Here is a 25893-nt window from a genome sequence, read left to right on the forward strand (position 1 = left end):
CACTTGCTACGTAATGGTATCGTCCAAAATGGCAGCCTCCTTGATTAAACGATGTTTGTATGTCAAATGTAAAAGTTTAACCCCATTTCTCTCAGGTAAATCTGTCCGACTTGTTTTTAAGACATGGGCTTTGCCATGGTGCAACTATCCGTTTGTGCTTTAATTTGTTTTTCTTCTTTCGTCGTTTAAACCGATTGTTGTAGTTGAAGCGACAGAGGCTAAATGTCATAATCAGCTCCCATGCTAACAGTTTGTTTATCTAAACACGACTTTGATTCGGCGGTTCTGTCTCTTCGACTAAGAACTATTCCACCCTCTGTGCTGCAGCTTCCTGACTGTTTAACTGGTTTACTCTCTGTCTTTACAGTCAGACGATGGTTGCTCTCTGCCGCTTACACTGACCCCAAAGTATGGGAGGCAAGGATGACCGAGCCCCACAACCTGGGTAATTAAACACAAGAGCGGTTCACGCACAGTCTTTTCTTTACACAAACCCGGGATCACAAAGTCACACTGGCACGCTGGGCAATTACGGTCACGTGGACACCGTATGTTAACATCAAGACAGGAACTGATAAAAACATCCTGTAGTTTAGAAATGTGGTAAAAATCCAGCGAGTTTTTATTTTTATTTTTTTTAAATATGATATGTTTTAGAATGGGTTGTTTGTAGTGCTGGTTACATTGTACTATAAGTATACATGACTAATACATTACAACAGGAAAAGCAGACTTCCCTAACAGCTCTAACTGATTAAAATAAGAACTTTTCAACAAATATTAGTATTTGTAGACCAAGATTTATGAAAAAATTATGGTAAATGGTACATGCCTATATAGCGCTTTTCTACCTTCTTTCAAAGGCCCAAAGCGCTTTAGTCACAGTCCCATGCACACACACATTCACACACACATTCACACACACATTCACACACTAGTGGCGGCTCCGCTGCTGAACACTGGCGCCAACCTTCCACCAGAGGCAAGGTGGGGTTCAGTGTCTTGCCCAAGGACACTTCTACTCATGGGCATGCAAGGTGGGAATCGAACCTGCAATCTTATGATCATGGGTCAACCGCCCCATCGCTGAACCACGGCCGCCCCTAATTATTAACTAACTAATTTTTAAGTAACGAAATTATAGTTCCAGCACCAAAAAAAGAAAGGGAAAAAAAATTAAATTGTTGTAATATCATCCAGTCACCACTTGGGGGAACTGCAGCACCATGTGGTCATGAGTTTAAACGGACAGATGTATTCATAATCCCATTTAATTTGTTTTAAAAATAGAATCAGCCACAAATATTTCTAAACATTTCTAAAATAAATAACGTCGGTAAAGGATAACATTTTCTGTTTCTGACCTTCAGCTGCACTGGCCAACATGATGGACAGAACGTATGACAGGAACTTCCCTGTCAGCTCGCTGACAATCTCACGGGTAAGATGTATGTTCACTTAAGTCCATTTAACTCATTTTGATTAATTGTTAGTAACTACGTTTTCTGTTACAGTTTGTTGACAACATATCATCTAGAGAGGAAGTTGACCAAGCAGAGTATTATCTTTACAAGTACGAGAAACCATTTTTACTCTTCTGCATCTTTTTTTTGTGTGTGAAAATCCTATTATTTTTCTTTATCGTGCCAACTTGCGTGTTTTTCTTGGAGTGAGTTGTTTGGTTTGTCTGTTTTGGTTTTCGTTGAGGCACATGGGTTCTTTTTTTTTTTTTTGTTCAGGGCAACTCCAGACTTTTCCTGTTTACTCCTTCCTCTGGAATCTGCAGCCGTTCTTGCATTTGCTGCTTGTAGCATGTTCCTCGAGTAGTGCTGAGTTTTAGGAATGACTGAGAAACAAACTAGTGATCCATCTTGGAAAGTTTGTGGATCCTTTTGGAACTGTTCAACAGATTTTGCATTTGAAAATGTAATCGTTCAAATAAAAGTACTGATTTGTGAGTTTAGCAGCAGAAATATCTAAACCAGAGACATCAGCAATCTTTTCTTTTCTCCAGTTTTCCTGTTTCTTTTATGGCAGTGTGTCAAACGTTTTATGAATTGAAAACTGCATTCTATTGAGGATTGTTGGTTTCATTTCTGAAGGTTTCGCCACAGCCCAAACTGCTGGTACCTGCGAGACTGGACCGTTCACAGTTGGATCCGCCAGTGTCTGAAATATGGAGCAAAAGATAAAGCCCTGCACACACTAAAAAACAAGGTACAGCCGCACAATGTGATGTAGTCTTTTTTTTTTTTTCTTTTTGTCTCTGCGTCTGCTTTAATTCACTTTAAATGTTTTGAATACATGAAAGTATCTTCAGTTTTGGTTGAAGATGACACAGCCGCTTTTTGAAAGATGTTTTTCCTCAAAGTTTTTGATGAAAAAATGGAGAAGTAGATGAGACTATTCTTTCGAAATCCTTTTGTTTGTGTGTGCAGGTCCAGTATGGGATATTTCCAAATGACTTCACCTTCAACCTGCTCCTGGATTCATTTATTAAGGACAAAGATTTTAAGAGTAAGACTTTCACAATGTTTTAGGTCAGATATTTGTGTAAGATCCCTCATTGAGTAAAGAAAAAACATTTTTAGAGTGTTCTCGCTCATAATATTTAAATTTAGATTTAGTTATAGAAAGTTTATTTTCCTGCTGGAAATAGGAGACTATGATTGAAACATAATTTTAGAAAAAGGTTTTTATTAGAAATGACTTTTCTTCTTGTTTTTTACCATCAACTTTGACCAAAAGTGGAAATTTAGAGCAATTCCAAATGGTTTTGTTTTTCCTCCTTCCTCCAACTGAAGGTGCGTGTTTTGTGGTTGAAGAAATCATGCTTCAGGAGGCGTTTGACCTCCACTCCACTCAGATCCTGTCTCTGTACGCTTTGAGCAATTATCTGTCAGCAAAACCACAACTTACTGTGAGTGACCACACACAATCCCCCTTTCTTATCTCTCACCTTTTCCTTCATTATGTCCAAATAGTCGTTTCCTTAAAGTTATTGGTGTGAATGGTTGAACGCAGCCATCAAACCTCTCATTCTTGTCTGGTCAGATCTTAGAGGAGAGATCTCTGGGAGCGTCTCTGCTCCTGTGTGGACTGAAGCAGCACAGTACCGTCGGCCTCAGCGCTCAGCTTCTTGGAAATGCTCTTCTTGGTGTGCATTTGTTTTCCTCCGTCTGTAGTCTTGACTGATTCATCCAGTGGTCTTTCATTAGATGCTTGTCTCCATCCTTCTCATGTAGGCAAGGTGGAGTTTTTAAAGGGCATACACGACGTCTTTAAGGGTATGCCGCTCTTCTGGGCTCGAGGGTATCTGGGACGATCTCTGGACGTCATGGAGGTGGCGGCCGCCGACGTGGGTCATGTCAAGCTGTCCAAAGACGCAGTAAGAAGAAAAAAACTAATTGCACTAAACATATTAAAAAAATCTGATTAGAATTTACTTAACCTCACAGACTGAGAACGTGTGACGCGCTGGTTCGCTTTTATGTGAATCGATCCAGACTCCTGAATGTTTTGGAGCCAAAAATGAGCTCATTAGGCTCGTCGGCTATTGACCAGAGTGAAAAAAGCCAAAAGAAGTCAAGTGTTGACAGAAGGTTCACGATTTCTGCTGCCAGCTCCTAAATGTCTGGTTTATCAGAACTTTGATTCCATGCAGCTCTTCTTTAGGGCCTTTCTTTGCGATTAGATATTTTCCACATCTTGGTTTCTGAAACACCTTCATGGAGAAACAGCAGTTCACCCAGGTTACCTAAATGCACATGATATTTTTCATGAGATGACATTAATAGGAGGAACAAATATGGGTAATCTTTATGTCACTGGAAAAAAAGGTAAGTGAAATTGTCTGGACCTGTTTGTTCAATGTTCCCTCAATACTTAGGCTGAGATTCTCCAGTTATTTGAGGAAAATATAAATACTTTTTTCTGACTTTATTTGACCACCAGCCTTCCTTACAATTTCTAACACACAAAAGTCAAATCAATTTTTGCCGCTAGCTAAAGGTAGCCTGCCTGTCGCTAAGGGATTTCAATCAGCCACTAATACCCGCAATGCTTTGGGTTACATCATGGAAATGACGTCACATCTTTCATCTCTTTCAAGACAGAAAATTATTTTTTTTTATTGCCAATTATTCTGATTTTATTTACCATCTTCTTGATATTTATAGATATTTCTCTAGCTTAATCAACTCGGTTATTTAAATTTTAATGAATTTTGTAATTACGTTTTTGATAACTGGAGTAAATTCCTTTTTTTTCCAAGTCAGGAAAAATAGTACAAACTTACCAGACCCAATATAAGAAATAATTACCCCATAAATCTAGAAGTGATAATCATTTACATCTTCATTCATGAATTAAAGAACTATTGGGCCTACTTTTGTTAAAGTAGACTGTAACATTGAAGCTGCGTTAATATCTAAATAATTTAGGTGCAATAAACATGCAATAAAAGCACATTAAAGGAAAATGCTTTTTCACATCAATGACAATCAGATGGACGTTTATAACAGAAAACAGCAAAACGTACGGCAGTCGGAGTTTGTTCGGATGCACCTGAACGGATGCATGCTTGGTGGTAGCATCTCTTTTATGAGCTGCGCTGTCCACTTTAATACTCAATCTCTGTTCACATCTAATGAGATCTGCAGAAGCCTGGAGCATGTAAGGTGTCTGTGAGAATCAGCTCCACAGAAAGCAAACGGCTGCTGTCACAGAGCCACCTGGCAATAATGTAGACGGAGAGAGTAACGCAGCAGGACAGAGAGGATGTATTATGTCTTGGCTGCTGCCTTAGGCCACCGTTAATTATTCCCTTCCTGAGATTAAAAGGTGAGTTGTCAAGCTAGGAGTCAGGCCTCTTTAGTCATTAAACTCCTAAATCATGCGGGAACTGCATCTCTGTAGAGTAAAAGTCACAACCCAACATTTGAAGACGTTTTTGTTGTTTTCCAGCTGGACTTTGTGAACGCCGTGCTGCAGGAGTTGTCGTCACACACGGACTCCTCCGGAGAGCCGTTAGAAAAAGACGACAAGAAGGAAGAGGAGGTAGATGAAGATGATCTGGCCGAGAAGGCCAAACTCCCCAACTATGTCAGCAGATTTGAGGTGAGCGGCCGTCGTTAGAAGCTTCAAGTTTGTCCTCACAGCTGGATTTACGGTAGTTTTCCTTCCAAGGATTTCCCTGTTTCCTGTTATGTCTGTAGTATAGCTGTTGAGTTTTTTCAATTAAATATGAGTGAGCAGTTCACTGTGGGCTCATTTTAAAATGAAAGGAAAAGTTGCATCTCATAACATTCCCTGACCCAAAGTCTTGCATTACAAAGTATTGAGGTGAACTTTTGTTTCTTTTTAAATGCTATAATGGGATTTCCTGAATTCCATTTTACATTCTTTCTCTTAAGTTTATTTATGAGGAACATTTCAGACCTCAGCTTTTCAAATGGGAAATGTTGCAGAATCGAAGTCTGAGAAATATATATTTTTCCCCATAGAAATGTCATTAGATTAATTTCAAAGAAGCTTTTTACAAACCCAGAGAGTATTAATGAATTATATCAACAGTTGCTACATGTATGTAGAGCCAGAGAAGTGGAATTTCATTTTAATTCTTTCAAGAGTTGCATATTAATGTGATTTAGTAAAAGACAAAAAGTGTATTTCAGCAATAAATCTCAGAGCTTTCTGGCAAAGTTTAATGAATGGTTGAGCAAGAATGACCAAAATCCCCCTTTGCTTTCTCCATAAACGAATTAACTTCTTGGTATTTTGTACATCTAATGATTTCACACTTCTAAGAATAATTTAAAATCTCCTTTTAAATTGGATAAATGCAGAAAGATAAAGCACCCCATAAAATTTAAAGGCACTTTAATTTAGGCTTGTGCAGATAATCAATAAAGAAAACCACAGATAAAAGCCAGTTATTCCAAATTGACAGCATTCATCTACGCAAAGTATTTGTTTTATTCCAGGAACTATTACATTTTAATTTGTGGTAATGCTTTTTTTTTTTTTTAGTGTTTTCATTGAAAAAATATCTTACCGCAGTTTTTCTTGACCCAAACAAGACCCCAAAGTATATGTTTTTAATTGTTTTATTCTTATTTTAACAATGCTTCTGTTCTGTATACACATTATCATGTGTGAGGAAAATGAGCTACATAATCCTGGCCTTTTGTTAATGATCTTTTAAAAAGGCCCCACTTTCATTAGCCACTGTCGAATTTGCACAAATTAAGGCCAAATGGTAGTAAAATGAAACTGCTTCTGTGTTGTAAACACCACAAATGCTCATTTAAAGAGTTCAAGTTGAAGGTGTCAAGTTCAAGACCTGCACACAGTTAAAAAGAAAAACAGGATTTTGAAGCATCTTGCAATTGACAAACATGAAAATGTAAGCTGTGATAAAAACTCTGAAGGATGTCAAATGTTTTGTTCTTTCAACCACCTCTTGTTTCTCTTGGTCTCCAGGAGCTGATGAGCCAGCTTGAGTCTCGTGGTAAAGTAGAGCCCACCTCCTTCAAGGCTACGGTGACGGCTATGTGTGAGCAGCAGCTGGCTGATGCAGAAAAACCAGACCTGGAGGAGTACCTGAGCCAGGTACAGAGCTGGGAGGCTGAGAGGAGGCAGCTGATCCAGAGGGAGCAGGAGACGAGGCAGAAGGCTGAGCAGGAGAAACAGGAGCGCTTAGCTGCCAGAGCTGCAGCTCAGCAGGCGTAGAGATTCTGTGAGCTCTGTGTTAAAAGCTTTTCTCTATACAAAACTGGCATGCAACCCTGTTACTTTTGTATATATCATTTACTGCATTTTTCAGATGTAACTGGACGTCTGGGTCAAAAGAAATAAACTCTTATTTGTATAAAAAAATGTTGCTTTTTGTGTGTCATGACCTGTTGCAGTATGTCCAAAAAGGAGTTCTTTTCATTAAGGATTTGCTGATATTGTGTTCAGGAATACAGGGAAAGCTCTAAAATATTCGTACTATCACAGCTTTTACTTCTCCTTTGTTTTGTGTGTGTGTAATGTTTTCTAATTTTTATCTTCTTTGCCTGCAGAGGAATGGATTTACTATCACAGAGGGAAACACAAGTTTATCGGTTAGTCTGATAATCTTTAAAATCAGACGGTGCAAATTTAGTAAGTGCTGCATAAGCTAATATGGAACCAGATTTCTAGAACATAGATTGTGGATCTGCGCTTGTTTGGAAAGGGAAAAGATAATCGATCTCCAGAGGAGAAAAAGCTGTTGTTGTGGAGCACAGAATGCATTCATTTCACATTATGCTGCCTCTATTCAGTATTCAGCACATGGTCTTGGGGAAAAAAGCCCAGCATGCATCTCAGGATGAATAAGTATGGGGCAAAACAAGACCCATTGTGATCCAGTGGCTTTTAGAAAACAGCAGCACATGTTTTCATAGTTTTGCTGAAAAGCAATGAATGTGTTTCTTATCCTCGTTTGAAATAGAGCCTGACTGACCCATCAGTGCAACAGTGGATCTTTCAGCAAACGGAAGGATGCCCAAGCTAGTAAATTCCTTTTATTATGTGGAAAAATCTCAATTTAGCCTCTTATGTTTTCAATTTATCTTTTTTCTGTCACTTTTCCTCCTTCTTTAAAAACCCAAAGAGATCATTTCTATGTTCTTTTGCTTACTGTAACTCTGCTTGTATACTGCTGAATTTTGATTTAGCTCAACTCACTGTCTTTGCTTATTTGGCTGAACAAAAACACATCAAATGGAATTGGCATTCCTGTTTCTGCTGCTTCAACTGCTTCCAGTTAACGCTTAATGTTTAACAGGAACACGTCATCCAAACCTAAGGGGCTCCATCATCTACTGATGCGGTCCGCTGTTTGAAAGAGTTTTGAACAAAATGAGTGTTCAAAGGCAATCCTGCATGAGCCCAGACCTAATAGACCTGAAGCATCTTTCTATGGTTACCACGTCAACATCTAATGATGAGGCCATCCAGGTGAGTTATCAGGAAGTCTGACATCCACATGAGTGGCACCGATTCCCAGAGCCTTTTAAGTGTTTGAGACTTGGGTTTTTTCATGGAGGGGGGTGGGGGGGTGTTGTTTGAGATAGGTCAACATCGACAAATCTCATAAAAACATCATTTGCTGCTGTGTTTAAAGCAATATTATTTGTAGAACTGAGACACATAGATTACAATGTGTTAAATGTATTTAATCATTTTTCAATGGCAATACTTTGTTGAATAATCAGTATTATTTTTGATTTTAAGTAAAAAAGAAATCCTTCATCCTTGTTTCACATCTGGGATAAGAAACAAACTAATTTCTTGTCCTTACATGTGAAACAGAGGAGATTAAAATGCGCTTCTTGTTTGTTTTGCTGCATCTTACTCTTCGCCAATCGCCAGGGAAACAAATTTATTAGTCTTTCAGTTTTAATCAAGCTCTTCCGCATCACATTTTACAGGGATAACTAAAAACAAATAATGTTTAATTTATCTACATTTCTAGTCCAGAGGAGACAAACACCTTTATTAGTTCTGACATGGAGTCATATATTGAAGCAATGAACACCTGAAATTAGAAGCTGTTTTTTTCTTCTTAGTGGTTCGTTAGTCATTCTGCCATGACCAGAAATTAATCTGTTAAACTGTTAAACTGCAAAGATATTTTATTTATTTATTAACAAAGGTATAAATCCTAATTTATGGGTGTTTTGCTTCATATTTTTATGCATCTAAAATAAAAATAAAAGCAATCTGATCAGATCTTTGGTGTTTCCTTAAGAATGTACCCAGTAGCATCATAGCACACGCTAGTCAAATGCAGTTAAATTGAAGATCATAATAATATAATTTCCATCTTAAAGGCAAAGGATTTGTTAGTTTACTGACCCAAATTTAACAAATCTTTGGGGAAAAAGATTTGTTAAAAAGAAGCAGGGGGAAAATGAGCCAAAATCACGTTACATTTCCAGGTATTTTATGGTGACATTATGCAAGGAAAAACATTCAAGACACTTGTCAAATAACTTCTTGAGTATTATTCTGTCTTTTGTGTGAATTTCTTTTTTTTGGGCAAAAAAAAATGAACATTTTTCTTTAAAGTTTAACACCCTGAGTGTGGCATAACTTGAAAAAAAGTGGCACAAAGTAAAGAGAAAAAAAAGATTGAAAGGAATAAGATGACTTATACTCAGATGAAACCCACGCCCTCTAAACATCTGCAAACTGTTTTGACTTTGGACTTGAATGTCCTAATAATTTAATCTCCTGATTTCTTATGAAAGTATCATTGAGGCTGTTCCAAAAGGTATTGATTTATGGGCGTCATCAAAAAACACGTTTGTGAATTTTTTTAGCCTCAAAATTGATGTCTTTTACAAACATAATGTCAACTTCTTCACTGCAGACTGTGAAGCACTTGCAGAATTTTTTTTTTTAATAAAAGGTTTATAATAATTGGATTTGAATGTACTTAGTGTTTTTATAATGTTTTTATTCTACAGAGGTTATCAACTTCATATTGTTCTTGGATGCTTAAAGGCTAAGCAACTGACTTTTGCCCATTGTTCTGATCAGTGTGAAGCAGTGACAAATCAATGTTGGAGAAAACACATTTGGTTCCTAAAATAAAAGCATCTTTCAGTTTTATGGGTTTACTGTCTGTTTCTTATCATGTTTCTTTTGTAACCTATTGATGAGAACATAAAGGCTGCACTATAATTTGGTATGAAACCAGAACTGATTGTTGGAAATTATTACTAAATTATTATTTATCTTGAGCAGCTGTTACAAGTTAATGTCAGAAAATACAACTGAAGAATTTTCTGTTTATAATTATTCATTGCGGTAAATTTTAGCTCGGGAAAGCCACTTGATTTGACATAATCCGAAAAGAATTAGAACTTTACAAATTATTTAGATAAAATAACTGCATTAGCTGAGTAGATTAATGCTTTCAGTGATATGTTTTTATCGTAATGAATTTCTGAATGTATTCTCTACTACAAAGCACCTAAACAAACTTTATTTCATTCTTTTACTGCTTGTATTTCTGTTTCTTTTGTCACAATTTTCTCCAAATTGATGGTCAGTGATTTTTTCCTCTTCCCCAAATAGCTGCTGCGTCCTCATTTGTCTTTTGCCAAACATTTGCATTTTCTCCATAAATATTCATGCTATTGTCCTCCGCATTAATGAGAAACGATTTTCATTTAATGATTAGCAATGTGCGCCTCTGAGTTCTATTCCCTGGCAATGATTACCACCGCTAACAATAAATGTGACACTTGTGCAGCTGCCTGTAATTGTGCTGTTTTTCCGTGACATCTGGATTATTTGAGCTGATTAACACTTTTAGGGAAACTTCCTGTGCCAGCTGTTGGACTGTTGCCACGGCAATCACATAATGTCTCTCTGAGTGGTTGGGAATCACTCGTGTCAGGTACACAGCAGAGACTGTTAGACTTTTTCTCTTTTTACATTGCAACACTGGGAACGTTTGTCATCTTGAGCTTTACAAGCTTTAAAGATGTGAAAAATGTGCACTTTTTATTAAGGCTCGTACATTTAGTGAGGTTTTTAATTACTGACTGGTCCAATTGAGTGCAAATCTCATGTTTGAATTGCTTTTCGCTGTAAATAAAACCAAAGAAGTAAATAGTTTCTGTTGTTATGCTGGCAAATAAGTGCCAGATCAAACAGTTTACATCTGATTCCCTAAACTGCCTCTTTGTTAGGTTCGGATGTTATCTTTGAATCTTCCGGATCCCTAAATAAACACATCCCAACTTTTTCCAAACTTTCCTTTACAAACTCACAGAGCGTCCTGGGAGACAACAGTGTGCCCACCTGGACCTGTTCTCAGAGATGATGGGAATCAACAGAGCGTCTCAAAGTAAACTGTTGCTTACCCAATAACTCGCTGAGGACATTCTTTTTTTTTTTTTTGTTCTTAGACTTAGTGAATGTGAGAACCACAACAACCCAGGACTTTTCTGAGGCCTAAATGCCCTTGCCTAACACTCTGACCCCCCCCAAAAAAAATCTAAATTTACAGAACAAATGTTGCTATCAAACTTAAAAACTTGAAACGAAGTACAAAAATGTAAAAAGATTTAAAGCATTTGTCACTGAAATTAAAATTTTTAAATTTATTTGGAAGGCATTGCTTTCTTGTGTTGCTATTTTTGAAAACCTGCCAATCATTAACAGAGAGTGGGTTCTTCTTTTTTTGCATTTTCCGTTTTTAGAAAGATCCCACTTTGTTAGAATATGCTCCAACTTACACTTTCAGGTCTTTGAATCCTTCATCCTCTCAGAGAAAACCCTGCAAAGATTTGCATCAAAAGCAGCCTGAAGGAAAAATACAAGGCGGAATGGATTGATGTCTTCATGTCATTGACTAAGATTGTAAATGTTTGTTTTTTGTCATTTGCAGCAGTTATCTTGGACTTAAAAAAAGATTTTAAACCATTTGTATTACTAATATTGGAGATCGTATTTAAACGGTAGTGTTGGTTTAGTGCTTTTGGCAGAGAGAAGTGATGCCAGTGGGACCTACATCTGCATTCACACAAGGTGCTGCATTTCTGGACTGCTGTGACCCAGTCTGGACAATCTCTTGCATCATCATCAAGAATTTGAAAAGTTTTCTCTCTTTTTTTTTTCGATCCTTCAAAACTCCGGCAGCTTTTTCTGATACCACCATTTCTAGATATACGGAACCAAAATCCATTTTTTCTCTTATTCGGACCAATGTTTCCTCACCTCATTGAACTCGGCTGGCACCACTTGGCAGGCTATAAATAGATATTTTTGGTCAAAAAGCAGCTAATATTAATCCAAAGAGGGGAAAATATTTTTTCCTAAAATGTTTGATTGGTTTTCTGCACCTCAAAGATCTCAGATGATGCTAAAAAATGCTAAAAATCTTTGGAGTGTCTTCCAACCTGTTTTTAAATTTGTCCGTTTTCAAAGATTAAGTCCAAAGATAACCTCATAAATTCTTGGGATTAAACAAAATTACAGTTTTTAATGGCAAATAATCAGGACTGTATCAAAATAATCTGCCAAAAAGAGCACGACTCTCCGACTTTCTTCCACTTTTCCTGCCAGGTTGTTGTTTCTAGATAAAGTCAAATTCCAAACAGGAGAAACAAGAGACTTTTCTGAGTTGTTATAACCTGACAACTTTTCCAGGCACAATGCTATGGTTGTTTGTCCCTTGAATTAAAGCAGTAGAAGACACGATGTGTCTAAACGGTTCATTGCTTTCCTCACAGTCCAAATAACCAAACATATTACTAAAAAGACCTGCTTCAATGCAACAGAATTATTTACAGGAAAGCTCATTCTTTCAGCAGCATTGGCTTCATTAGTCAGAGTTGAAACCCTGCAGAAGGTTATCTGAACACAAGAACAAATCCAGGAAAAGCACATTCATATGAATCTTAATCTTTTTAATCTACTTACAGCACATTCTGCTCTGAGGCTTGTTATAGAATCACAGCTACAAACAAGACAAGTTTATTTTTACACTACGTTACGTAAAAGCTTCCTTTTTCTAAAGTTTGACATGTTAAGGCCAGGTGTTACGTATAATCAGCACTTAAGAGAGGCAGAGGCCATCAAGCAGTTTTTTCAAGGCTGCTTTTAGCTTTAGAGTGTTTCCTTGTTTGGTTTTTTGACCAAGCAGGGTCACTCTGGTCACTCTGACAGCTGGACTCCAGGTCACGATCCCTACGACTTTTAATATGCTACAACCTGTTAAAGGGAAGGACTAAAGTGTGAAGGGGGGACATTCTTTGGTTTTGCATTTTTTTAACAAGTCTAGCAACCGGTCTGTTGCCATTCTCTGTCGATTAAAAACCCTTTTCTGCTGGAGGTGGTAATGGTGTTATGTGTTTTTAGCATGTTCTTGTGGAATTCATCTGATGATGGAAGATATTTATAAATACATAAAGCTCAAAATTGTGTTTCTGAGTATTTCCTATTTCAAACTGTTGTGAATAAGAAGAAAAATTAAGAGAGGCTGTTTGAAAAAATATCGTGTTTGTGACGTAGAAAGTACGTTTGGTCAGCGACAAGCTTCCTGCTCCGCTCCATTCCAATGCATCCACTTGCAGACGGCCAGCAAGCTCCAATATTGCTCGCCATTTTTGTTGCACCAGTAATGTTGGGTTGGGGTTGTGCAGGGCTGTAAACTAGTGGGAGAGTGTGTAAGCAGAGAACTCTCAGAAACAGGGAGGGGAAAGGTGAGGGGTTTCCCGTCCCCAACAGTCCCACCCACAACTAGGAGGCACATTTCTGCAGAAACTGTGTTACTGATTTTGACTAAAAAATGGCATAAATATAACAAAAAGATTGTTCTAGGACAACTGGCTTTCAAGAAATAAAACAAAATCATTTTACACGCTTTGATAAGTTTCAACAATAAATGACTTAAACAGTTGCAGCTTTTAACTGATAATTCAACTGGACAACCGTTACATGTAGTTATTCATGATAGTCCGATATATATGCAGTCCTTCTGAATGATGAGCATATGCAGATTTTGCTATAAGAGGTCCCAACCTCTTCTAGATAGATTTTTTTTCTGATCCTAAACAAGCATGTTTGGAATTTGTAGTTTCGTTAATGTGATGGGTCTTCAGGTCATCATATCAGGAAGAGTTTAGAATCTTCCATCGCTTTGCACAGATAGTTTGCAGATCTGCAAAATCATCTGAAGGCAGAATAATGAACCAGTCGGCAAAAGTCAGGACATTCACTGGTTAGACTTTGTCAAATCTAATCAACCGGTGGCGTAAAAGAAGACAACATTGATGAAGAAATCAATTTAACACAGTTTTGTTTAGCTGAAGTGCTCTATGGTGACTTGTATTAAAGTCTCAATATAGCTGTATTGTATTTTTGTTTCTATTCCGGATTTGAATAAAGAAAAACTGTCACAAAATGTCACAAGATCATGCTAATGTCACCAAAAACACAACTTTCATCTGCGCTTCAATAAATATCTCTTAAAGTTTTCATTTTGTTTATACTGAAAGCAACTGATTTGATTTAGTTAAACATCTTCAAAGTCTGTTAAAAACAAAACTTTGTCTGTACTTGTAAAAGAAAAAAGCATTTAAGCTGTGGCAAAACCACAACAAAAACATGATGTACATTACCTCACTGCACAGTGAGGAGCCTTGGTATACTAAAAAAAGAAATGACTGGAATGAGTTAGAAACAGGTGAGGAAACACACAAAGTCAGAAGAAAGCAAAGACGGAAGAAAGCATTTTCAGCTGAAAAACTAGAAATCTTCAGACAAACAATGAAAGTTTCAAAGACTGGTTATTTTTTAATCATCTATTTTTCCTGAACGAGTCAACTTTTTTCCCATTATAATGTAAATATATTACTCTTTTGTGAACTCTGGTTGCCAGATATTCCTCTAAAACACTCAGCAGCTGATGAGGACAGTGTAATCTAATCAAGGGGAGGGACAGAACCCTATAGGAAGCTCGAAGCAGAGCCTCGCGCCCTCACTGCTGGCTCTTCAGTCCTGGTGAATGGAAGTGGTTTAATATATGTTAGTCAAGAGAACCTCTGATCCACAGGAGCCAAGAGAGGATGCTCTGATGTGGGCCAAAGGACATAAAGGTTAGTTTTTCATTACTTTTCTTTTATTTAAAAAAAAAAAACTTTTGGCCATGTTGTTTTGGCTTTATTCATTTGCAACACAGTTTTCAGCTCCAAGCTGGAATCACCAGCCTTAAAGAAGACTGTTTTTTTTAAAATAAGACTCAACCATGAATAATCAGTCGATGACCGGGAGGACCATGGTCCCGACAATTCCTTCCATCATGTTTATTTTCGGGGTGGTTGGGAATCTCATCGCCATCGTGGTTCTTTGCAAATCTCGCAGAGAACAGAAAGAAACCACGTTTTACACGCTCGTGTGTGGACTGGCGGTCACGGACCTCCTGGGCACACTGCTGGCGAGCCCGGTCACCATCGCCACGTACGTGAAGGGCTCGTGGCCCGGAGAGGACCCTCTGTGCCAGTACTTCGGCTTCACCATGCTCTTCTTCTCTCTGGCGGGGCTCAGCATCATCTGTGCCATGTCGGCGGAGAGATACATGGCTATCAACCACCCTTACTTCTACAATGACTATGTGGACCAGAAGTTGGCCGGATTCACTCTGATGGCGATCTACGTCTCCAACGCGCTGTTCTGCGCCCTGCCCATCGTTGGCTTCGGTCAGGTGAAGAAACAGTACCCGCAAACGTGGTGTTTTTTGGAGTGGAGAAGCAACAAGACCAGCGACGCTGCTTACTCCTACATGTACGCGGGTTTCAGCTCTCTGCTGATTCTGGTGACCGTCATCTGTAACGTGCTTGTGTGCGAGGCTTTGATCCGGATGCACCGGCGCTTTGTGCGCAGGATGTCGCTGGGTACAGATCTGGCGCGCTACGCGGATCCGCAAAGGAGAGGGCGCAGCTTCGGCCGATTGGCTGGAGCAGAAATTCAGATGGTAATTCTGCTCATAGGCACATCAGTAGTGGTGCTCATCTGCTCCATCCCACTCGTTGTAAGTTCTTCCTTTATTTGCTTTACGCACGTTTTACGCACGGCTCTCCAAGTGCTGTATAGTACAAATGCACCTTAGTAGAACAAATAATTTAATTGTTCCAAGTGGATTAGACTATTTTTGTTTTTCCCCATAAACAAATACAGGTGTTAAAGTTTAAGTTCCAAAATAACACAATAATTGCCCCAAGTTCTCCTGCCCAAAATTTGAATTAAAGAAACATGCGCAATTATATCCAGATCAAACCATAAACTGATTTATTTGAACATTTATTGAAGCTTATTCTGCACATTAAAGTTACAGCCTAAATGTGGACTCAAGGTATTCCCCCCTTTTTTTTATTTACAGGCTCAGGTGTTTTTGAACCAGCTCTATAAAACTCCAGTGGAGCTGCAACTGGACAAAAATCCTGACCTCCGAGCAATACGCTTTGCATCCTTCAACCCCATCCTTGACCCTTGGATCTACATCCTTCTCCGCAAGGCCGTTCTTCTCAAGCTCATTGAGAAAGTCAAGTGCCTGTTTTGCAAGATTGGAGCAAGGAGGCAACAGCGACAAGGAAACTGCACAGATGCTCATCAGCTTTCTTCAGTCATCTCTAGTCAGGACCCTCACTCCTTGGCGACCCGGGATAAGCAAGATGCCACAAACACTTCCCAGACTTTTCTCTATCAGCCTCAAGAAGGTCAGCCATGCATTCAAAGTTCCTGTAAGGACAGCCTTGTTTTACAGCCATCTTCAGCGAGAAACTCACAGGCTTCATATTCATCTAAAAAGATCAGGACTGAACTTCAGACTAAGACAGAGAGGATCCCTGATCTTTCAGATATGCCGTATTCAAAAGATCCCGCACTCCAGGTGACGTTGAACACAGAGACAGAGGAGGAAAAGTGCATCTGACCAGAATGTTGGTCGCTAAGAGAGTATTTAAACTATTGAAAGAGAGGAAGACATACAAATGATAAACATCCTTCTTGTGATGTCAGACTCATGCTGTGAGAACGTTCTGTCACTGTCAGCACTCAGCTGCCTTAGCAAAGACTGACTGCACAAGCAAATTCTCAATTATTCTGCAGAAATGATTGCAGAACTTTCTTTTTAAATGCCTGCTTTGGTGTTCGCCCATCGAGGAACTCTTGGATGTAAAGTTACATTTCACAGTCACAGCTGATCACAGAAAACCCTGTCTTATTTGTCTATGCGTCAAACTGCTTAAAATTATGTGATTGATTAGAAGCTTTCAATAACTTTGTATTGAAAGTTCATAAAAGATGGTCGTGTGCAACATAAGTACATCTCACGAATTTGTAATTTACAAACTATTTTACATTGAGGGTACAAAGATTCATGAGCTGACCATACAATTAAACATTGTTTCCTGTACTGCAGAAAATTAATATAAATATTTAGACTAAAGTGTTGACTAAAGTGGAGTATTGTGGCATCACTTTGAGACAGATAAGTAGCATCTTTCTCTCATTCTTCTCCAGGAGAAGGTTCTTGTTCAAGAAAACACATGTTTTAATGGGTTATGAATTGAAAAGACACACTTGTAAAATATATATGTTCATGTACCGGTAAATGTTTAAGCAGTATTCTAGTCTGGAAAAAGACTTCAACTCAGATTTTCATCCAGAATCAAATGACAGCTAAGACATTTTAAATGGATAAAACTAAAGATCATGTCCCACAGACACAGCATACATGTTGGGCATAGCACGGATAAAAATATGGTAATACATGTGGAAAAAATGAGAAAGGTGGTGGTCTTTCACGTGAAAGTTTTCACTGATGTATCACGAATGCACCACGTTAAAAAAAACAGAGGTACAATTAAAACCTCCAAAGAACATGTAAATCAACTTAAAATCCAGATGTCACGGCCTTAACCTCTGTAGGTACCTTAATTTATTAATAAAACTCTAAAAGAAAAACAACCTTTTTGCATAAAGGAAAAGGGGATTCTAAGATTTCTTAGTTTGGTTCAAACTGAGAACAAAAGTATCTTTGTACATAGACTCATTTAACAAACAATATTGAAACTCAAAACACTGTCACTGATACTTTCAGAATCTTCCTTTACTTAGTTACTTAACACCTTTCACCCGCTCATCTTTGCTTTGTGCATATCTTTCCATTTTACATCTCTATCCCATCTTCAGGTGTGTTTGTATGTGGGGAGGTAACAGAGGAGAGATCTGTCAAATCACCCAGACAAATACAGCCCTGTTTCCCAACTTTATATTCAAATAAAGTTATTTCAAAAGGCAAACGGCATGATTGACCCATGATGTAATATTTATCCCAAAGAAAGAATTCTCTCTTCTATGATGTAGAATTCAATTGCCGTGTATTGTTTTTAGATATCAAATACTCTGTTTCAGCTTGTTCTTTTACTGTTTCGTTGTTTTTTATTAGTTTGTTTTAGAAGCTTTAAGTTGTACAATTTTTGGCAATTCAGGTTGTTGACGACACAAGTGATGTTTCTATTTTTTTGGGTATATCCGGATATTTTGAATTTGAACCTTCTGCGATTTGGCCTAAGTCTCTTGAACAAGGTTTTTAAATGTATTTTTAAACCACTAAAATGATGCACTTTATTTTGAAAATCAAGAGTAGTATTTGGAAGAAGCATTCTTGAAAGTGTGTTTTTAAGTTTTGTGACTGTATGTGTGAGGTTACAGTATTAATAAGGGAAAACCAAAATATATAAATATGTACAAGTCAAGCTGCAGCTGTGTTTTATGTTGTTTCACAAAAACTACGGCTTCGTCGTATTATTCATATGTTGTCGCTTGTGGAACTTTATAAAACATCATCTTTATGTTTCTCACATTTGTTTACTTTTAGATAATTTGGTGAAAGTATCTTGTGACCCCAATTAACCATACAAATGACAGAGTGCAGCACTCAGGAAAAAAGAGGCGCATGATCTCAGCTCGAATGGAAAAATAAGTCAGGGTTACAGGAAGTAGACCTGGCTGGATACGAGCTTCTCTCTTTGAAAAATAAACACAACCTAAGCCCAAGATTCACTCAACGTGAGCTTAAACAAGCGATTCAGTGGCTTCAGCAAAGACAGCATCAGGGCTTCCTCCAGACTCTGGGAACAACATGGATTCATTAAATAAACGGTGAGAAAAAAGAGAGCTTAATGTTGTGGGGTCCTGCAGTAGATTTTCACCAAGTCTTTCAGTGATTTCATCACTAATACTCACCCCAGTTTACAGTTCTATAGCAAAATGAAGTGAAGGCTGAGAGTGTGGCAGCACCACTGACCTCACAGAGACCTTCTCTAAGGAGCAAAACAGGTGCATGAGTCATTCGTTTTCTCATAAAACAGCAAAAAGTGAGCGTTATTGATGCAGATAGCATCAAAATACGTTCGGTTACCTATGTAAAAACAACAATCAGATGTAGTGATGCTGAAATTTTAGCCATTTTGTTACAGATGCGTAGCACCTGGTTACCTTAAAGACCCACACCGATAATCTTTTGGCCTATTGTAAAAGCATTTCTTTTAGTTATTTTTTAGCCAAAATCAAAAATCCTGTGTTGTTTTCTAGGAAATTGTGCAGAGCAGCAGTAGTTCATTGAAAATTCACATCTGAGTTGAGGGCGGAGCCGTTGGCACAGAGCAACCCTGCCACTCTTGCACACTTCCTGTTGCTGAGAGCTCTCTGTTTACATGTTCTCCTGCAGCCCCTCAGAACCCAAATATAACGTCATTGGTGCAACAAAAATGGCGAGCAACATCAGAGCTATCCAGTCGTACAGTTTTAAGCTAGATATCAGCTCAGACAAGGGAAACAAAGTCGTATATGGACCTTGTCTATAAGTGAATGCATAGGAATGGAGCAGAGCACAGATGATTATTCAAAAATAGGATATTTTTCAAAGTGCATTTTTTCATCTGCTCCCGATTCACAACAATTTGAAAAAAGAAACGGTTTTTGGATTCTCCTCCATCAAAAAAATGCCACACACACACACAAATTTTTTTTTTTTTTTAATCAGGGTGCGTCTTTGAACCAAAGAAGATGATTTCCACATTAATCAAAACTTAACGTCTTCACTCTGATGGGAAAATGCTAAATGGCTTATACTTGTATAGTGCTTTTCTACCTTCTTTACAGACCAAAAGCGCTTTACAGTCACAGTCCCATTCATCCACACATTCACACTGATGGTGGCTCTGCTACTCAACATTAGCGCCAACCAATGTTGGCAATGTGGGGTTCAATGTTGCCCAAGGACCCTTTGACACATGGGCAGGCAGAGGTCGACCGCCCTACCTCTGCACTACGGCCGCCCTGTATTTAGATGTGCAGATCTAATTCATTTAGAAACGTGAGAAAACGTGATTGGATGGGAGAGAACTTTTTGCGGCTCAATCAGGACAAGACTGAAGCCTTGGTTATCGGTTCTGAAGCTGAGAGAGATAGGGTCCAATTTTATCTGTCAACCCACTTTATGAAAATATGTGATACAGTAAGGAACCTCGGTGTGATTTTAGATGCAGATCTTAGCTTTGAAAAACACGTCATTTAAGTAACCAAGACTGCATATTACCATCTAAGGAATATCGCCCGAGTGAGACCCTTTCTCTCTGGAGCCAGTGCTGATATCTTAATCCATGCTTTTATTACATCAAGGATATATTGTAATGCCCTCCTTTCTGGTGTAAAGAAAACCCCTATCAATCGCGTGCAGCTAGTCCAGAACTCTGCTGCACCCCTTTTAACAAGAACTAGGAAGAGGGAGCACATTACACCAATCTTAAAATCTTTGCATTGGCTCCCCGTCAGCTTCAGGGTTGATTTTAAAATTCTTTTAATAGTTTTTAAGAGTGCCCATGGTCTTAGTCCTTCTTTTATATCAGACTTGCTTTTACCGTATGAACCACCTAGAGTCCTTAGGTCCTCAGGTGCAGGCTTGCTGAAGGTCCCCATGGTCAGGACAAAAAACCACGGCGAGGCCTCATTTAGATACTACGGGGCTCGTCTGTGGAATAGTCTGCCTGAGGATGTGAGGGCCTCATCCAATGTGGAAGTTTTTGGAAAGAAATTAAAGACACACCTTTTTAAATTAGCTTTTAATTAGATTTTATGTCTTTTTATGTTTTATGATGTTTTACTACATAATTTTAACATTTTACTTGTTTAATCTATATATGCATATGTATATATATATACATAAAAATATATATATATATAAAATATATATATATATTTTTTTTACTTTTATATTTTATGATATTTTATCATAAATATTTATTCTTCAATCTTTTTATGTTTATGATGTTTTATCACATCATTTTATCATTTTATTTGCTTAATCTAGAAATTTTATTCTTGTATTTTATGACTTTTTATCATATACAAATCTGTTTAAATCTAGAATTTTACTTGTATACTTTTTATGATATTTTAACACATATTTATTTTATTAGACTGTTTACGACTGTTTTCTCACCCTTGGCTGGGGTGTTTGGGTTTTATACTGACACCCCTGCCAATAGGAGGACAGGGCAGACGGCGCCTTCTGGTTTCTCTGGTTTATCTTTATTTATTTATTTATTTTCCACTGGTGTTTGTCTTTGTGTCTTTTATTGTGTGGGGCTAATTAATGTATCTTATTTTATTTATTGCATTTGATTTTGTTTTTATGTACAGCACCTTGAGCTGTCTTTGCTGTCATGAAAGGTGCTATATAAATAAAATTAATTTGAATTTGAAAAGCAGATACTGCTAGCATAACATTTCTACAGAACTTCATTTTGCACAGCAACTGGGCACAAGGATTTATTTTCTGTTGAGCTTGGAAACCCCTTTTTTTCCCAGTCAGAAAATAGATGACATTCTTAGAAATCCCCTTGACCTTTAAGGACCAGATGACAGCTGATTCATGTGCAGCTTTAAGTTTCCAAAAATATTTATATGATGAATCTACATAACGTTCTCCTCTTTCCTCTTTATCATCACCAAATGAATCCAAATGACATGTGTACATGCTCTAAAAAGCATCAACTCTACATTGAGTTTCAACGTTTTACTGGGAACTCTTTGCTTTGAACTAAATGGGATTAGTTTTTGTGAAAAAAAAAAAATTCCTTTCACTTTTCTTTTTGCATCTGTTCAGTTTTGGTGCAAAAAGTGCTTAAAATGTGACTGTTACTGTAAAAAATAGTCAAGTTTAGAAAAGTTTAAACCCTCAACTTTAAAGTTTATGCAATGAATTGATTTGCAGTATAATTACATAAGTTGGCAGCATGTAATGTCCGCCTTGCTTCAAAGCTGAGAAGCTGCTGTATGTCAGCGCTCATCCTTCCTGCTTGCCATCAGCTCATTGATAAACAGCAGGGAGCTGCTTCCTCACGTCGGCTGTCTTTTTCAATTATAAACAACACAAAACAACCACAATCTGCCAGAGCAGACACAAAGTTGAAGCAGAGGCTGCATTATCGTTTTTCTTCAAGAAAACCATGTCTGTAGTTTGTTTCCTGCTTTATCTCTTACTCTAGTATAAAGAACATGTTTTAAGCACCAAAAACAAATCATTTTTTTTTATCATTAAGGTAATATTTCAGTTAAGAATCAGATGATCTAATCCTGATTTACACAGAGTCGTTTCTCATTCCACAAGTAACACACAAAACCACATTTTGTGGTTTGGAAGAAACTAAATTTTTTAGTGAACTTCTGCATTTTTTAACAAACAAACAAAAAAACAAAATGGCTGGAGCAATCAACATTAGGTAAAATCTGTACATTTGTTAAAAGATTGGTCCTGCTTTACACAGTTTTATGGTTAATAGGGTCATCAGGGTATGAAGAGTGGGAGCTGGGGGCAAATGGAGAGGAATTCAATTGATAATGTTGAGATTCAGTAACATTTTTAGCCCAGATCAGCTTCCAACAATTTATTGCCACCATTTATTACCAAACTGTTCCAAATGCTTCAGGTTTGAAGGACCTTCTCCTGATGGCTCGTTTCAGCTCTTTGTTCAAAATGAGATCTGGGCTTATAGAAGATCACATCAGAAAAGTTTTGCTCTCAGCTTTCATTTGATATTTTTTGCTGCTGGTTTTGGGCTGCTTTTCTTTCTTTCACAGCTTTTTGGTATGAATACTCATAACGTGCAACAGGACGCAACTTTTCTTCTTGTTTTGTTCACAAAATTTCCCTGAAAGTCTTGAGTTTCCATTGTGCAGCTTTTGCACACATTCTCATCTGCACACCAAGATTGTAAGAGGTGCAAAGATGGGAGACTCTCCCACACTGCTGGCTCTCTGCTGTCAGTAGGAGATACTCTTAGTTTCCAGGTCACTAAGCTCTAATGACTCTGGTCATTAAAAATTTACCAAACTAAACTTAATTACAGCACAAATGAATTTGTTATGTTTGATTTTTCCTCCCTGATCCATTTTTCAATGAAGATGTTATGTTGTTGTGTCACATTTAAGAACAAACTGAACAGAAAAAAAACTCTGAGGAATGTGTTTTTTAAATTTAATTGGAAATACCTACAGGCATGAAGGGGTGAATCCTTGTTAGCATGGATTGCAATATTTTATCCTGAAGATCCTTAGCTTGTAGGGCTGTATCTGTTTAGTTATAGATTCCAGGCTTTTGAGATTCACCTGAAAATCAAACTATATCAAATCACAATTTTAAATTTCAGGGACAGTCAACCAATTTTGGCAAAGGCAAATGTTGGAATCTCTATTCATAAAATCAGTAATGTCTGCGCATGTTTCAGGTTCAGATGGAGCTGCTCCAGAGTCTCCATTTAGTGATTTTTGGCATCTAAATCGTTTTTTCAGTGTCGTTATGTTCTAACCATCCAGTACAGGTATGTTTTCTTTCTTTTTCTTTCTTTCACCGCCTGCTCAGTGGGTGAAGTTTCCCCTCATTAAAGCTTGACTCCATCAATCATACATTTCACAACTAATTAAATCGATCATCGATCTTTACCACTTTCGGGCGTCCTTTATGCAGAAGAATCTCTCAGAGGTTTTTGTAAACCAAACTGAGCTAAAGCGTCAAACCTGCCTGATCCTTATCATGACTGAAGAGCATCTCATTCTGAGAGAACTTATTTCCTCGAATGGATTTCTAATGACTCTCAGGGAACTTGTAGACACTTACTTTACTGGCAAACCTCTCCACCCACTGCTCAGAGTAGCCGTATTATTTTTAACTGCCACATTCAGGCAGACACTGCTCAGATTAGATATTCATTTCAGGAATTTCAGCTAAACTCTGCTTTGTGCTCAAACTTTACTTGAGCTTGAAGTTATTTTCTGATGTCCATTTACAAACTACCTTATCTTTCCTGTCAAGTCATATGTGTGGGAACCTCCACTAAGAGGCACATTACTCTACAGAAGTTTGATTTGGAACAGGGGTCATCCAGGCTGCCAAGAGTAACTAATAAAAATTTAAAAAAAGTCGTAAATCAGCCTGAAAAGGTTCACGAAAGTACCAAAGGAGGCTCCTCTGGACTTTATAAACAAAATACTCTGAAAATAATGACACATTTGTGAGATAATTATCACAAAATGTTAGTCGAGCGCGCATTTTTTTGCCCACCAAAAGACATGAGACAACATCTCAGAATGAGCCCCTGCTAATTGTCATTTTTATGTCAGTTTTAATAACAACTGAAAAAGGAGAAGACATCACAAGTTTACGACCCAAAGTGTGGCTCCATGCTGTTTCATCGGGTAAATCGTTTCATTTTTACTGTTTAAGATCAAATAGTTTGTGTGTTTAATATGACCTTTTAGCTTGTCCAGAGTTTTAATGGAATGGGGTCTATCTTAACTGTCATCAGATGAGGGGCGTTGTACATCCTGCACAGATGCATCACGGGGTCAAACTGTGACAAACGGGACACAAAACCGTCAGCAAAATCTGTCCAATTTGCTCAGTAAATATGACTTAAAAGACTTAAAATAACTCATTATTTAAGACAAAACACGTGTTTAGAAACTGAAAAAAATGATCTATTTCATGCAAAAACAGAATCTAAAAGTAAAAAGACCCTTAGTTTAAAAAAATGCCCTATTTTCTGTCTTGCAAGAGAAATAATCTGTTCTAGAAAGTTTTTGAAATAGCAAATTAATTTTAGTTTGGGAAAAAATTCTTGTAGTGACTAGAATTTTTTTCCTGAGAATAAGCATTTTTGGTGAAATGTTTTTTACCCCATAAAGAAAATCTGCCAATGGGATAAGACTTTTTGACTTATTTGTAAAGGCTGTGTCACATTTTGCGCGTTTTCCACATAAGACATTTCAGTCTTCCATGACACATGCGTGATTCATGAGTGTTCCTTGCGTTCATCAGACATTGATGTGAGCAGATTTCGGCCGACAGGTTTTTACGTGAATTCGGTTTGGAGCAGTTCACGCGTATTTTAGATAGTTTATATTAATTATTACGAACATTTTAAGCAATTTCTAACGGATTTTCACACATGTAACTTTTATATCACATTCACGGCAAACATGTCACGTTGAAATTACGTAATTGACGCACGAATCACTAATGAATTGCATAAAAACAGTGCAACAATCACGATTCATGTTCTACGTTGATTTACGTGTTCTTTATGTATTTAATTTGTACTTCTTCAATGGTTTTAATGTGTTTCATTCAAAATGTACGTAGTGGCTAATTAAATGTCAAATATAAAAGGGGGGAGGAACAGAAGAGGGGACATCTTGCCTAAGTGGATGCTTTTTTCACCAAATGTGTTTGGTTTACCAAATGCAAACTTGATGACTTGTCATTTGATGGCTAGTGTGATAGCAGAGGTCGTTTTCACGAGAAAACAGACAAAAAACAAAGAAACCATGACCTAGAAAACGACACAGGTTTTTAGATTTTGGCTAAAAATCTGAAAACTGCTAAATCATAAGTTAAAGATCACTGGGGATGCTTTTACAATAGATCAAAAGACGATCGGAGAGGGACTTTAACTTGAGAAATAAACGATAACAAACGACTGAATATGTGCTCTATGTTTCGAAAAAATTATATTTACACATGCGAGCTAGAAAATGCAAGAAATTCTGAACTATGGGGTTGGAAACAGAATTTATAAAAGCTTTGAATGTTAAATGAATAAAAAAATTATGTTGGATACAGGTGGTAATCATTGAAGAGACTTTTTTAGTGTGGAAGAAAGCTTTTAATGTGGAGGAGCCCTGGATAGGAAACCTCCATCCACTCTTCTCCTTGGGGGAAACTCTTGCGTCATGAAATCTCTCCTTTGCCACACTGATCAACACAAGCAGTGACCTCTG

The 25893-nt window shown here is 37.6% G+C and overlaps 2 protein-coding genes across 3 annotated transcripts; both read left to right on the plus strand.

Annotated features, from left to right (window-relative positions):
- Positions 1-6879, plus strand: mrps27 (mitochondrial ribosomal protein S27). Its single transcript, XM_004072208.5, has 11 exons — positions 1-95; positions 368-445; positions 1371-1441; positions 1515-1573; positions 2103-2217; positions 2439-2517; positions 2805-2920; positions 3055-3157; positions 3246-3388; positions 4966-5118; positions 6484-6879. Exons 1-11 carry the CDS (start codon positions 14-16, stop codon positions 6730-6732), a joined length of 1248 nt encoding a protein of 415 aa, XP_004072256.1. The 5' UTR covers positions 1-13; the 3' UTR covers positions 6733-6879.
- Positions 6880-14514: 7635 nt separating this feature from the next.
- ptger4a (prostaglandin E receptor 4 (subtype EP4) a) lies at positions 14515-18308 on the plus strand. 2 transcript variants are annotated; one of them, XM_078952300.1, is made up of 4 exons: positions 14515-14648; positions 14790-15333; positions 15433-15580; positions 15929-18308. In XM_078952300.1, exons 1-4 carry the CDS (start codon positions 14576-14578, stop codon positions 16478-16480), a joined length of 1317 nt encoding a protein of 438 aa, XP_078808426.1. In that variant the 5' UTR covers positions 14515-14575; the 3' UTR covers positions 16481-18308. The 2 variants fall into 2 exon arrangements, with proteins under 2 accessions (XP_078808426.1, XP_020561449.1); XM_020705790.3 differs by having other exon boundaries at positions 14516-14648; positions 14790-15580.
- Positions 18309-25893: the final 7585 nt, after the last annotated feature.

The sequence above is a fragment of the Oryzias latipes genome, chromosome 9 (genome assembly GCF_053564925.1).
Source record: "Oryzias latipes strain Hd-rR chromosome 9, Olatipes_Hd-rR_3.1".
Taxonomy (NCBI): Eukaryota; Metazoa; Chordata; class Actinopteri; order Beloniformes; family Adrianichthyidae; genus Oryzias; species Oryzias latipes.